This window comes from Scatophagus argus, chromosome 4 (genome assembly GCF_020382885.2).
Source record: "Scatophagus argus isolate fScaArg1 chromosome 4, fScaArg1.pri, whole genome shotgun sequence".
NCBI classification, from domain to species: domain Eukaryota; kingdom Metazoa; phylum Chordata; class Actinopteri; family Scatophagidae; genus Scatophagus; species Scatophagus argus.
Window position 1 is genome coordinate 4,407,770 of NC_058496.1, and position 15,695 is coordinate 4,423,464.

The 15,695-nt window shown below is 39.8% G+C and overlaps 1 protein-coding gene across 1 annotated transcript; it reads left to right on the forward strand.

The window, feature by feature from the left end:
* The first annotated feature begins 8,082 nt into the window (after nt 1–8,082).
* On the forward strand, nt 8,083–10,277 carry LOC124058106 (cytochrome c oxidase subunit 7C, mitochondrial). Its single transcript, XM_046386981.1, has 3 exons — nt 8,083–8,242; nt 9,639–9,786; nt 10,179–10,277. Exons 1-2 carry the CDS (start codon nt 8,168–8,170, stop codon nt 9,753–9,755), a joined length of 192 nt encoding a protein of 63 aa, XP_046242937.1. The 5' UTR covers nt 8,083–8,167; the 3' UTR covers nt 9,756–9,786; nt 10,179–10,277.
* Nucleotides 10,278–15,695: the final 5,418 nt, after the last annotated feature.

Here is a 15,695-nt window from a genome sequence, read left to right on the forward strand (position 1 = left end):
ATGTGAATGCCAGGGGCTGAGAAAAAAAATTACAAAAGTGCTTCTGCTGCAACATATGATTTGTCAGGGGTGCATTTGTCAAATATTTCCAGATGAGATTAGTTTCATACATAAATCATTTTGCAACTTACTGGCCTGTAGTCTCAAGTTTACACCAGGGCAACAGGATAAAACTGCAACTCCACTTGTATGAATATCCATATTATTCTAGTCATCACAGCATTACAATAACAGATGAGCAAAACTGCACTGAACTGCAAGCCAAGAATGCTTTGCCAGAGAAGGAACTGAGCAACAACTGTGCCAGTTAATGTTGAGCAAGGGGAAATCAAGGGGAGATTTATGAGCATAATAATGAATCCTTTGCTTTAATTACAACAATCCTGGACTCTTTGAAGTATGCTGTTGCAGCTGGAAATCATTCGCCTTGTGTCTTAGTCCTTTGCACAGAACAGATAAACATGGATCAAGTATTAAATTTGCATGTTGGTGAGATTTTTTAAATTATTTTTCGCTTATTTGTCAGTAGTGATGTTAACAAACTGCAGCAAAAGGAGCTTAATTGCCAGTTTTGCCTACATATGTATTACACAGAAAATTTAGGACTCACACTGACTTTCATTGTCTGTTAATGAAGTCAGAACTGAACTGGGAGCACAAGGTTTGTGAGATACATTGCATCATTAGCAGATCATGAGTCCTAAGTGCACACGATGCTCATATATTTCATAAATGATTTCTTGAATGTCTACCAAGCATCATTAGAGGGGCAAACAGGAGCCCTGCACAGGTGCTTTTCACCCACGTTGTCTCTGATGCACCTGTCCCCGCCGTATGTCAAGTGCTACGACCGTTCCAAACCGAGCTAAACAAGGCAAGCGGATCAAAATCAGTGCCAAAGCAGGTGTGTGACAGTTCCACCTGTGTTTCACCAGGCATTCGCTTCTCTTTCTCTTGCCCAGATAAAGAGTCTGATCTCTGGCAGAATAAAAAGGATTTGTCAGCTCCTGGCAGGCTGGAGCTCCCCAAAGAATCACACTCCCACAACACCCACCTGCTCTCCCCAGATGATGCTGACAGGGTGGTGTGTTTGGAGGGGGGTTCAGGCTCTAGTTACCAGTCAGTCTGTTGACGACAGTTGTTTTTATATTCAACATTTACCTAGAAATTTCACGTTTCACTTTTTTTTTTACCTTACCTTGTGGACTCGTCAGAGATTAAGTGAAAGCAAAACTCCAACCTGGAGACATGTTTTCATCTTGGAATTAATGTTTTGTCAAATGCAAATGCCGTCATTTGAAGTATTTCTTTTTTAATTGCTGTATAAATTGATATTAAGTAGTCAGTGGAGCAGCAACTCATTTTCATCCCATTATTATGTAGAAGTTTTTTTAACCTTGTTGCCTTTGCATTGTTCACGAGAATTGTGTGGCCTTTATTACATTGTGTATGATTCTATTCATACACAAAGCCAAAATGTGAATAAAGTCTTCGAGTTGTGGCAAGCATGGTTGCCTCACAGCAAGAGGGTTCCAGGTTCAAATCCCAGTCTGGGTCCTTCTGTGCTGTGTTTGCATATTCTGGGGTCCAAACTCATTTTTTTTTTACAACTCCACCAATTTATAAACTGTGTAGAAGAAAAATCTTCCACAAAAGTTCAAAAGGAAGACAAAGCAGCGTGACCTTGCTTGGCCTTGGCTGTGATGGGAAACAACTGGCACAAGGCCTAGTTTGAAAACAGTGAACCACTCCTTTAAGGATATCACATCAAACTACAGTCAGGCAGCCCATTATACAAACAGCATTATGCATATGCAGTCAGAGAATGGGAGTGTAAAAGTTCAGGGCCATTTTCTTTGGTCCCACTCCATCCCTGCATCAAACAGTTTAATTCATATGATGGATCTGATTTTTAAAAACTCCTTTTTAAAACCACAGCAGGATATGTGAATGACGTTTAATTCATTTATTTTAAGGCATTTATATGGAAAGATGCATTGTTCATCTCAAGTAACGTTATGGTTTATCTATAAAATCATATTAGAGGTTATTACAAATGTTGAAATTTACTTTTTCTGATCTTTTTAAAATACTCTAATGCACGAAAAAGAAACCCAAACAAACCCAAATTTAAATGAGCATACTGTGTGTCCATATTACAGACAAGTAAAATGATTCTTTCACACACACATCACAAGCGATAAATAAAAAATATACTTAGTTGCATGCAAATAATGTCAATGAAAGCATTGCAATTAAAAACTCACCAGCATCACTTTTTCTGAAAAATGAACTTCTGCATCAGAGCCACCACATATTACAACATACGCAGTATTTGGTGGAATTTAAATGCATAAATTATGCTGTTCTCTGCCTTATGTGCACATAAAATCTGCACATACATTATACATAAGATTCCTTATCACTGGCTGACATATGGTGACATTTATGCTGACTAACATGTGACTCACACTACATAATCTTGGCACATACAGTAATATGGTGTGACTGGAAGTCTCTGCATACTGTGAGCAGTGTGCAAGGGCCTACAGTACAGTAAGCTCCTTTTGCTGCTATAATATTTGGTGGAAAATTGCCCTTTTTGGATGCATTAAAAACTGATTGAACTCTTACTTTGGAGAACTGAACTTATCAAAAAGACTGAAAAAGCAACCATATCATCAAGTTAGGTGTTGGGCATAGAAGACTGGCTTTAGTTCAGAATTAAAGTTTCACTTTTAAAGCCAGCAAAGTGAGATTCGTTTATTTTTTTTTGCCCCCAATTGTTTCTGAAGTGTTTCCTTCATGTCTCTTATTATTGTCCGAGTTGTCCATCAAAGGCACTGTGTGATTCCCATTAAGGCTTTAGACCCAATTGTGGTTGAACCAGCGTTCATTGTTGGTGCTTAAGATCACGCAATGGACTGACAGTGTTATTAATAGGCTATGCTTCTTTCACATGCAGATTCTTTCTATGCAAATTGCCTCTGAACTACTGAAGGTGTTAAAACAATTAGTTGGATAGCGCGTTTGCATGCATTTGTGTCTTGTGATATCTTTTTTTCTGAAATGGAGAACAGAATGGAAAGAAGGGTAGGACCTCTGTGTGCACAGATTTTGTTTTCATGATCAACTTCTTGTTTACTGAGAGTGCAGAAAGTGCATTTCAGCCATTATCCCAAAGTGGACATCCGTTTTTTTTTGTTTGTTTGTTTTTTTTGGGTTTTTTTGTATGTGTGTTTTGGGCTTATTTATTTTATTTCTTCTCAGGATGGAAGATTTTGCTGTAGAACAAGGTCAGAGCCAGGAATACTGCAGGGGCAAACATGTTAAGTGTGCCTAGAAGAGTGTGTTTGATGGATGCTTGGCAGGTTTAGAGTGGAGCGCCTTAAGACTTCTCTCTCTTTCTCTCTCTCTCTCTCTCTCTCTCTCTCTTTCTTGCTCTCTCTCTTTCACAAACACACACGCACAAACACATACACACACAAACACTGACCTGGCATAGTCTGCTCTTTTCATGAGCTACACAGCCTGACACATGGCATCAATCATGAATGCTCATGTGAATTTAGCGATACAGAAGGGGATGGCTTATTTTTTCTTCAGGGTTTTGTTCTGGGATAAATGTGTTGTTAGACTGGCTTGTATAATGTCATTGAAGTCGAGGGGGATTACCATTGCAGCAACTGAGCAACACTGGCCTCTATAGGCAGCCACAGGAACAAGCGCTAACACGAGGAGCCCCATTATTAAAAGTAACAAATCTGTTTCCGTCTCCTTCTCTTTCTCGACCCCATCTATGTCTGTTTAGTGTTGTATTTATGTGCGCGTCAACCTTCTTATTTGTTTGTGAACATATCAGCGTACTCCGGCCCTGCCATACGTCTTGTTCTTTTTTGTGGCGACGTTTTGTTAATGTCACTCAAGACAGCCAAATTGAAGGTGCCATTGTTAGTGCCGGAGGGCAACTGGAGAGGATTCGACAGCTTGACAGCTCTCATTAGCGTATTAGACACAAACATTGGCACAGATGCTCCCGGTCAGTCCTTGGTCAGCCTGGAGCTTCGCTTAACGGCCCACTGACAGGTGGCTTTGTGGCACTCTGTCTCGTGGTTGACAGGGTGGCAAAGCAGGAGCTCATCTTCAATAGACTGCTGGGATTGCCAAGGACGGTAGATATTTCACAGACATAAATACTGGAAGAGTATAAAGATGCAACCTGCAATACAGTGTACAGTAAAAACAATAAGAAAGAAATTGACAATAAAAATGAAAATAAATGCGATAAAACACAAACACCACAGTGGATGGTTCTGTGATTGTTTGCATACAGTTTGAGCCATGATAAGAGAAAAGAGTAAATATTTATACCACAGTGTCTGCTAGAGCAGATGACTTGCTTGTGCCAGCAATAGAATCTCTTTTGTTTTCATGTTTATTATGAAGCAATGTCAGTGAACAGTGACAAGAGTACACATTCAGATATGTGTGCTCAGTTAAAACGTGTGTGTGTGTGTGTGTGTGCGCCACATTCATTCACACAGCCTCAAACACACAAAGTACACACACACAGTCAAAGTGTTCGAGACCAACAGTTTGCTCTGGAGTGAAGTTTTGGTTTTTAGTGTAGCTGCTGCCATTTGTTACAGCACAAAGCTCAAAAGTTTGGTTCTCACTTTCACTCCTTGCAAACCTAAAAAAATCAATGCCAGAGGCAGAAAAGTTCTGTTAAACTGAATGAAAGTTAAATGATTTTTCCAACACACCTTTTGAAGTTTTTGCAGTGCCTGAAAGGTGAAAAAGAATGAGACTTACAAGTTATGCAGTCAATGAGAAGCCTGTGCAGGCAAATGGTTGGAGAAAAAAAAAAGTGAAGGCGGACCAAATGAAAAAAGAGTGAATGTAGCCAAACAGTGAGAAAGACTGACCTTGTACAGAGCATGTACTGTGCTTGGGGTTTCTGTGTAACAGAATCATCTTTTGCATGAACACAGAAATTTGCTTAAGAAGGCCCAGAGTCGTTGCAGTAGAAATCAGCAGAACAAAATGTAGGAAAACCCTTGACTTCTGTCCTTGGCCTTAAAATATTTCTGAGGGACAAGTGATTGCAATAGGTTGACAAATTATTTGAGGTAGATGAGCAAAACAACATTCAAGGTTTGTTTATAATTTTTTAAACCAAGAACCAGAGCTTTTTTGTGGAATTCAATGTCCTTGTTTCATCAAAAACAGTATTTCTGGTATTCACTGATATGCAAAAAAATGGGAAAAGCTGAGATGGCAGGAAGGTGTTCACACCTTACATAACCTTCATGAATGGACCTCATAAAGAAGTTGATATGCGTGCTGCTGGCAGGAAAAGAAAGGCTGAATGACTTAAATTTGTCATGTTTGCCTCTGATCTCCAGAATAATTCTCTGTCTAATTCTCTTTCCAGCCCGGCAGGTTTAATGTAGAATCCAATCATCAGAGTCCATTTTATTTCAGAGGAACAGTGATGTTGAAGAGAATGGGGGAGGGAGTGAAACCATGAGTGCTTTGGAGGAACAGCATTGTTACATGAGCACAAATCTAGATAAGGATGCTTGCTATTTAAGAGGTCTAAGCCTGAATGTTCAAGGCATAGGTTAGTCATGCCGAGGGAGTTGGGTCAGCTGCAGGACCCCACAATTTCCCTTTAATCCACTTTTAAGATTAATGTCAAACCATGCCACGATGTACATCCTAAGAACTCCCATAGTGACTTAGCTGGAGGCAGAATGTGTCTCAGTATGTGTGAGAGCTATACAGCCTGTATGGATGTGTGCGTCTGTGCATTTACTGTATAGGCACGAGAACCCCATCTCCTCTCTGACTGAAATCCCATATTGTGTTCGACCCTGAAACAGACAGAGAAGAAATGGATGTAACTTACACTTAGATGGTCATTCCTTCCCTTCAGTCCCTCCAAAGTCATCCAGCCTCGACTGAGAGGAGGAGTAACACCTGATGAAACACCCTCTCTTGTCACTGCCCTTATGAACAGAAACAAATAATGTTTCAGCCCAATAGCATTTTCACTTTTCTCTCCCACATTCCACAAAACACTGTAATTGTGCAAATCAGCTCATGTCAGCGGCAATGATGCAAGGCGCCTTAAACCCGAGAGTGCCGCTGACAAAATGAACTGTCTTCATTGATTAACATTATCCATTACCCCTCCATTCCTTTGTGGAACATTATTGCAAATCTAGGCAGAGAGGGAGATGCTGTTTACCTTGGCGTTCTAGCCTGCTATCCATCATATACTGTCGCAGATTAGCTGATAAATGAAAATAGCTTTTACTTTCAAAATAAGAAAAAAAAAACCCTTGAGTCATCTTACATTCAGATATTTATTGCATGTAGTCACATTTTGTTTGTAGTGATTCTATGAATTGAACTAGTGATGGTTTTACTATGTGCTGTAATTATCAAAACAGTCTGCTCTATTATTATGCACAGTCATGTACATAGTTGATTAAAGGTTTGTTTACAGATCGGTCTGAGTCTGGGTTTCACTGTATGCTAATTGGCAGACTTAAATGAGAATGTGGGTTATTATTTAATACGGCGGCTTTGTGTATTTGTGCACACAGTATGTTTGCATCTCACATGGCTATTGACAAAGCACTCTGGCTAAAAACAGCTTTGCTCATGAGCCAGGGAAAGTCAATAGCAAGAAATTAAGCCAACAATAATAACAAACATTAGATGGCCAGCATGGAAGAGTCTGAGAAGATGAAGTAGGGCGGATTTCAGGATTGTGCTTCCAACCTAATACAACAACTAATAACATCAATATTTATAGTAGGGTGTGATGACAATGCCTGTGGTGGTTACCAGGCACCAGGATCATTCCCAATCCTTCATTCCTTTTTAACAGATTGCGCAGTCAGTGTGAGTACAGACACGTGGCAGAGGGCCAGGTGACGACTCTGCCTTGATGGATGTGGCAGCCGTGACAAGGGGTGACCAGCTTGCCAGGGCTATCCGGATCATAGCAGACAATGTGAGAGTTACCCCCAGCTTAGGAGAACAGAGCTTTACTGGCTGCGAACACTGAGGACTCGCTTAGGTAGACATGATCTACCACTAGCACTGAGGGTGGTATTCAGGTTACGAATATCACATCCACATGAGAACAACAATCGTTTTACCCAAAATGTTGCTTTAAGTAAGCTAAATCTTGCTTCTCTTTCATGCCAGTTGCTGAGATAACTCTTTCATATTGTCACAGTCAGTATCTTTGTCATCATCAGTATCTTTCTCTAATGTAACAGCTTAATGTGTGTACACATCCATACAGCATGCGAAATCCATTTAGCAAAATCCATATGGCACTGGTGTTGCGACGACGTTGTGCAAATGAACTGTTACTTGACATCTGTGAACTCATTTATGAAGACATTAGACAAAAGCTCGTTGACACCATTAAATGTCAAACCAGTGCTCATGGTTAATGGCTTGATGAGTGACAGAGCTCAAAACACTGAACAGGCAGTTTGATTAAATTCTTCTTTGACTCTGGAGAATAGAAGAGATGTCTGCTTTATCCCTCACATTTTCAAAATCTCTGTGAATGCAAGCAGACACATTGAGGAAACATAAATTCTTTTGAAATGAATACATAACAGTGAAATGTTTCGTAAAAAGGTAACAGGACGTGACTAATGACAAACAAGTCAGCAGAAGAGCAGATGCAGAATAAATGCAAACATATATTTTTATCAAAGACAACATGTCATTAATCATTAGCCTATGTTTACTCTATGGTGGTGACAAAAGCTAATACAGATATCTCATCAAACATATGAATGCATCAGTATTTTCAAATACAATAAGAAGATTTCGCTGTTTTGACTACAGCTAGTACAATGAATTACATACAAGCACACACGGGGATTTTAAGAACTTAATAAAATAAATTCAAATCTGAATCTCTGATGAAACAGTAATCATAACCTCAGTCTTTCCGGAAAATTAGAGATGTAGTAATCCGTTCTCAGGTATTTGAACTACATATCCCATACGCAATAGCAGCCCTTCTATTTCCCATAAGCCTTTGCGACGTTCCGCCGCTCAGTGAAACAAGAAGGTCGCACGTAGCATTGTCATATTGAGGCTGGGAAGAAACCAGACAGTAATTATGCTGAGACAAGTTGTAAGACGATTCACAACGTCTGCTGTTCGCTCTTCACACTATGAGGAAGGGCCAGGGAAGGTGAGACTGCCTCCTTAAACAATTGTGTTTTTTAAAATGTGATAATATCTGTGTACGGCCTTGTCTGTATCCACAGCCTAACGTTAGCTAGCGTCACTTGGAGGTCATGTCCGTCATTTTACAATAGCCTGATTGTAAAGCAAAACTATCACCGACTATACGACATATGTACTTTTTCATTTACAGAGTAAGCTAACATTTAACCCGAAAGTGCTTATTTTGGTGGCGAATTTTTAAATGAGCTTTGTGGCTACGACGTGGGTAGCTAACTATTAGCTAACAATCAATGCTACCTCGCTAACATGCAATTTTAGCAAACATAAAACAAGTCAAAATAATCTCACATGCCTGCTTCAATTTAATGTGCCGTTTATTTTGGCAATACATTTACTGTTTCTACAAATATCAGATGTGAATACCAAAGTGTCAATGGAGTTGTTTAGTACTTCCGGCATTGTACTGTACAAGTACTGTAACTTAAGGTCACTGCTGCAACGTTATTACCACAACAACAAGCGACCGTGGAGAACGTTTTGGGATTACTAAGATTACACTAACCGTAACAATTTTACCGTGACTCACATTTTCTGATACCGTTTTTCTGTCTGCTTCCTCTCAAATGAAATGTTGAATAATGGTTGATGCAGTAAGTTGGCTACTTCTGATAAAATACTTAGTGGACCTCACTAATAGCATCTCAAATAGTCTTGACACTTTTATCTTTTTTTCATTATTGTTCATATGAAGAAGTCTGGCATTGATGCTGCATCTTTGTACCCTGCTAGTAGCCCCCTCAGTTTATTGCCAGGTGTGCTGGTGTTTGTTTGTTTGTTTGTTTTTGTGAAATTATAAGGGCTTGACTCAAATTACAAAAGCCATTGCTACTCTTTGTTTTCAGAATGGAGGTTGCAGGGTCTGACATTAGATTTCAGAGTCAGCCAACTTATTATTATTATTATTATTATTGTTATTTTATTATTTATATGACTGTTTTTTAGGGGTTTTTATTATAGTACAAAAATGGCTTTTTAAAAAATAAAATTTTCTGAGTTCTTAAATTGCAGAAACTCCTTTGATCATTCACATTGGTCTGTGTTAAACAGCTGTCCTTCTCTCACATGACCTTTTTGTCTGCTTAGGTTTCTGATATTACAGGTCATCTCTGAATATTAAATGTCATTTCTAACCTTTGTCCTGTCATTTATTTCTGGCTAATTAATTTAATGCATTGTCAAATAACCTGTTCATTTTCTGGTACAAATTTTAAATGTGTTTCAGATTTGGAAGTACTTTATAACAGCAGTGTGCAGTCAATAATTGTTGATCAGTATAAATCAAAGGACTCCAAAAATTGCATCAAATTTCACAGCGTCATAATACTCTTGTCTTTTTACAGAACCTGCCATTTTCCGTGGAGAACAAATGGCGTCTGCTGGGCATGATGGTGGCGTTCTTTGGCAGCGGCTTCGCATTCCCCTTTATCGTCGTTAGGCATCAGATCCTGAAGAAGTAAAATGGCCTCATGCTATTGCTCAGCCTTCAAGGTAATTATGACAGCCGTATTTATCTAGCAGATCTGCTTTCATTAAAACGTCAGGAGGATGTGGCATTCTCTTCAGCCTTGGTTTGAATAGTGACCCCAGACAGTGACAGTCCTTCACGGTGCCTCTTTACCCTTTTACTCAATGGCATGTTTTGAATAAATTGTCTGTATGTCTGAGACTGACTAACAAATGTGATGTTGGTTTATACTGATATTATGTTGTTTAGCCAAGCTTTAGCAAGTTAATGTGACTGCTACGGAACACATTGATGTGTATCAGGTGGGAGCGTATCAGAGTTGTTGCTGTCACATTTATCTGTACTGGTGTTTACCCAGAAATTGCTTTTCTGTCATCTTATCACGTTTCACCTTGTTTCCTTGTTCTTCCTGCAGGTCGTCAGCTGGAACATACTTATCCATCAGAGTTCTATCCATGCAGAAGAATGGGAATCTCTTAATTTTCTTTGTAAATAAAGTTTCCTCAAATATGAACATGTCTGTTCTTGTTATTTGCAGTACCAGAATGGTTTTCAGATTTTAAAAACACGTGTACATGCCGGAGTAAAAGTACTCATGACAAGCTCGTGATATTTTTGGTAACAGTAATTTATTTTTTAACCAATCTTCTCGTTCTAGATAACCAGCTGGTGTCATCTATTGAAACATGCTTAAGATTAGAATTGCATCTAACTCCAAGTATTTAGTTAAATAAATGTATTCATACAAATCTGTTCTGAATTCAGTGTATTCTTAACGTTACATTGAACCCACAACTTAGCAAATTTAAACCCTTTATTGCCAGCATTCTAAAGCAAATGAATAAAGTGGAAATGGAAAATCATGCGAGAGGGCTTGCATTGAGGAATCCAGTCCTCTTCTGATAACTATTGTTCCCTCACCCTATAGCTCGGTTCCTTAGCTGAACTCAACTGAATAACCTATTTCAGTTCAATTAACCCTTTGCTTCTGGCTATAATTATCCAAAGATAGTGTATTAAAAACAGAGGTGTGGCTGCTCAGTTGGTGAGGAAGGAGAATGTTAAAGAGGTTGAAATGTTTCTGTTCAGGTCTGCCTCATGCCTTGGAGTAATTTCTAGAAATCTGCAGAGGTTAGTTTTTCATTTGCTTGTGGCCTAAAGACATGAGTTGGGACACACAGGGACAAGCTGTTAGCATGAGAAACACCTGCTGTATTCCCTTTGTAAACCCTACAGCCCTGACACACGACTTGCAGCTGCTTGTAAACCTGTCAGGTGATTCTGTGTTCTCCTGCATTTATAATGATGTGCTGTCTGTGCCTCTGGCCTTCCTGGATGGAAGAGCATTTGGGTCGTGCAGCTCTTGCTCGTTGGTGATAAAGTTATCAGACATTTAATGGGGTCAACAAGTGGGAGTCGATATTTTATAGGTGTGTTGTATTGTCTGCGCTCAGAATAGGTTGACCTTTGTTGGTAGCTCAAGGGTAGGGACAGAGGCTTTTGTGGTCAAAAGCACTACTCAACACATAATACCTCACAGTATCACAAGATATTGAACAGCATACCCACACAAACCTGCAAATGTGTGTTACCAAAACACACAGCATCTGCATGGACACGCTGGTGGGCTCAGTTGTGGAATTTTCAAATAAACTGCAAGGCGTCCTTTTGGATGAAACTTGAGTCTGCACACACATAGAACAGGCAAATACAGAAGTCTCATCAGGAACTTTTTTCTGCTCACATGCACCTTGAGGCAATACTGAAACTCAAGGCAGGAAGTCAAGTGTAGTGTTGTTGTGAGAGAAAAGCAAAAAGTGCAAGAACACCAAATCAACAGGATGCATGTCACTTTTATTTTCATATCGCATCCATGATATCTCAACAGCTTTGCTGCTTAGCAAGGGAAATAAACACTCAGCCTTAATGATATTTTCTCAAAATGGCTGTTATTAGCATATCATGAACGGTCATGATTACGTTTTTAAGCATTTTTAGGCATGCTTTAGCTGATGTTCAGCTCCTGTTATGAGTCATACTTCATGGTTAGTCTTTCTGAGTGCATCTCAAAGATCACTCTGTTCTGTTCGCAGAGAAAGACGGAGCACTCAAGTGCTACTAAGACAAATAAGCCTCAGTGAAGTGATGCTTCACCCAAAGTCTGTCTTCTGAGCAAAGCTCGCTGTGAAAAGTTATCTGCATCACGTCTATTATACTACAGAAGAGATCTGAGTTATTGTTACCCTTGAACAGAACATAGTTTTGTCCAGTGGGATAGTTTACTTTCATGCTGTTCCTGTAGAACACACTTGAAAGTTCCCACCTTTGTGCTCTGAATCCTCAACTGCACCGACTGAGCAGAGCTGCCAGCAGCTACTTTAAATTTTACAAATGGCTCACTTGGGTGCTACAGTACACTCCAGCTCTCGGAGTGCTAATTTAAGTATGTCCCCGACATTTAGACCCTTTTGCAAATAAAAAAAAGAAAAGAAAAGAGAGAATATAAAGGCAGATGCATTTGCTCCCCTGAGAGTATAAATTTAGACTGGCACTGACACTTTTAGGGATCAGGTCTAAGTGGAGTGTCACATTATCTGGGCATCAGAGAGCAAAAAACATGCACTAAGTAGTGGGTATTTTTTTGTCATAAATGTTTGATCTATTCTCCACCCTTACACTACTAACAGGGGCTTTTAAGAATCCTGCCAGACTCCAGCAGCGAGGACCAATTACACACAATGGTGTTATCTGGACAGGGACCAAGCTGCAGTGCAGTACTGGTGACTACATCAGGGTTTCCAGGCAAGTGCATGTTGCAAAAGGGGGGTCCTATGGTGCCCACTATACTCTACATCACATTTTAGATGGGCTTGCCATATCTCCACTGCATGAGGAAGCAGGGGAGAGACAGAAAAAGAATATATTACGGGAGGATTACGCTCCCAGCATGCCAAGTCTCTTGCAGGAGTTTGTCAAGCTGCATTTGATATATAAATGTTGAATTAAAGAGAAGGGGGTGTGCTATTGTGTATGTCTTAGTTTTTTCTTAGGTTTGCCAAAGTTTACACCTTCACTATAGGCGATATCTGGTAAATTCATTATTGTCATTGTTGTTCCAAATGCTTTACATTCCAAGGCGAGCAGGCACTAATTAAAACAAAGTGTAGTCATTAAAGATCAATTCCAAACCCTTTTATCACCATTCAGTGACTGTTTAACATCATGCATGCTAATAAAGTGAATAGGTTTCCAACAATTACAGAATTGTGCACAACTACAAAGGTGAAAGCCTCTACTGTATATAGTAATATCTCAGTTAAAGCACCATGCCTTGTTATATCCCCTTTAATCCAGCATGCTAATATAGCTTCATATGTTCTCGCAGATATTTAAATCACCTTATTTTCAGTATTTGTGGCCATTCATTTCAGCCTCTGTAGACTGTTCAATAAAAGACTTTTCTGCATCTCACGTGTGGAATCTAATTATACACTCATTTGCACTTCAGAGGAGAAGATAGTGGGCTTAGCTTGGTGTAAAGGATGCACAGCCATCTAATAAAAAGACTCAACGTTTTATTGAGACATATTTTCACATCCAGCCGCAGTATTACAGGCAAACAATTTTGTCTGTAACTGTTAGACGTGTTAGCAGACTCATTAGTGATTGACAGTTATATAAACATTTACTTACTCTGAATGAGAGTGGGTGCCTGACAAACACTCTACAGACTAAATTACCCCTCTGGGTGAGTTGGATGAGCTCTAATCAGCGCTTTGTTGTAAACATCTTGCACAGCAGCATTTCATTGCACCAACCAATCAGTATATTACATTCAAAACTGGGGGAGCTCTAGATGTGGCCCACCCATCATATCAACATGATGACAATAAGAGGTGAGAGCAGCTGTCTCCAGTTGCTGCACAACACCCTGACACTGTACTGTCAGTCAGTAAAGTTTCAAGGACACGCTGATCTCCCAAGTTTCTGCTAAGCCCGTCTTTCCCTACCTTCTCTGTTTACACTCTACCTTAAAGATGCTGACTTGTGGAGAAGTGCGGAACTGTCAGTGCGGTAAGATGAAGTGTGTGTGTACCTCCCACTTCGTTGGAGTAGGGCTCTACAGCCTCAGCCAGGATCTCTATACAATTACTCCAGAACCTCCAGGGGGATGGCTGTTCGTAGGAGATGAATGCTAGCAGGATACTGAGTCGACTCATATGTGTGTATGTGTGCATTTTTGTATGTCACATAGAGTGCAAGAAACTTCAACGTTTGATGGCATTTACCAAGCAGTACCCGGTAAAAGAAGGGCAAAAAAAACAAGCTCCAAAGCTGAGCGTACAAAAAAAGTGAGGATGGAAGCACATTTGATTATGCAATACAGTTATTTATACCCCCTCTATACAGGAAATATTGCACATTGCAATGCATATCATTAATTAGTGTTGCAAACCTTTTGCTTGGAAAAATGCTAAAAGTACTCAAAGACCTCAAGAAGAACTTCCAAGAGAGGAAGATCACAAAGGCAAAAAAATCTCATATGTCACTTCAGGTTTTTTGCACATTCATTTTAATATGAAAATAATGGATGCTGAGACCTGGCAGGGACCCCAGACGAGATCTGAAACTGGTATAATCTCAACATCCCCTCCAGCCCACTTTAGTCCCCAGAACAGTCTTCAGTTCAATAATGTAACACTACACACTGCCAGAGTTAATAGTAGCAAGTTCCAGGGTGAGAAAAGTTTTCATTTGAAGTAATCACGCCCACATCAGTCCACACTCTCCCACATCAAGTCTTATGTTAATGCCTCTGAGGGGTCAGAGATGTGGACTGTTGTGCATTTTGCTCTCTCATTTCATATAAAATACAGCGCCTTTGAATGTTCTCTGTGAATGAAAAGCAACGAAAGATTTTTATCTTCCATTTCAACAGCTCTCTGTTGTAAAGTACTTCATGGCGTATAAAGTGCTCAACTAAATCTTTAGCTCAAGAGCATTTTTTGCATGGGGTTGTTGTGTGTTGTGTCTCCACCTCAAGCTTGTGACTAAAAATCAAGCGATTTCAGTTTGCTTTTAATAAAATTCCCTGTATGTTTTAATGCCATGAAAATTACAGCTGGTCAAATTCATTGTAACAACTGACTAATCTAAGACCAGCAAATTCCCAAACATCTTTTATTTTCTACCAATGCTACTTGCTGTATCCATTTATTAGTAGTATTTTCTGTGACTCCAAAGCAGTGCAAAACAACACATGGACGCTACACATAAATGTCAGTAGGCTTATTCACTGTAACAAACCCCCCACTTTAACCAGGACTGGGTTGGCTGGGTTCAGTGTGATCTATTGAAGAAAACACCAACAGTAGAACATATCTTTTTCTCTAATGAAGCATCTCCAGAGATGTCTTCTGTGACGATGGAACTGTGCAAACCTTGAGTGGGAATAAGGTCTGACAGTCTGAGACTACTAGAGATGGAAAGTGAGAGGGAAGGGGGAAAAGGAGTTGCAGTTGATCATTTGTTTTTGTTTTCTCTGCCATGGCTTTCTTCCCTCCCACAGACTGAGAGAAAATATTTGAACCTTTTCTGGGCCAAAAACTGTGTCTGTTGCTCTCCAGCGGTCTCCCTCCGTTGTTACTCTCGCCGAAGACATTCAACCCACGGCATTTCACACTCTGAGAGGCATCTGCCACAAACCTGCACATGCACATTTGCACACACTTAAGCCTCAGAACAGACGCACAAACAATGATCAAGTACATCCACGGGAACACTGCTGAAATATGTAGTAGAATTCACACAAACACACATGCATCAGTAAGTCCAGAGACAGTCTGGGACACAGAAATATGTTGTATTTCTGTAAAAGCTACAGTCAAACTGCATTTCTGAGAGTGCTGCTATCTTACCTTCACATACATAA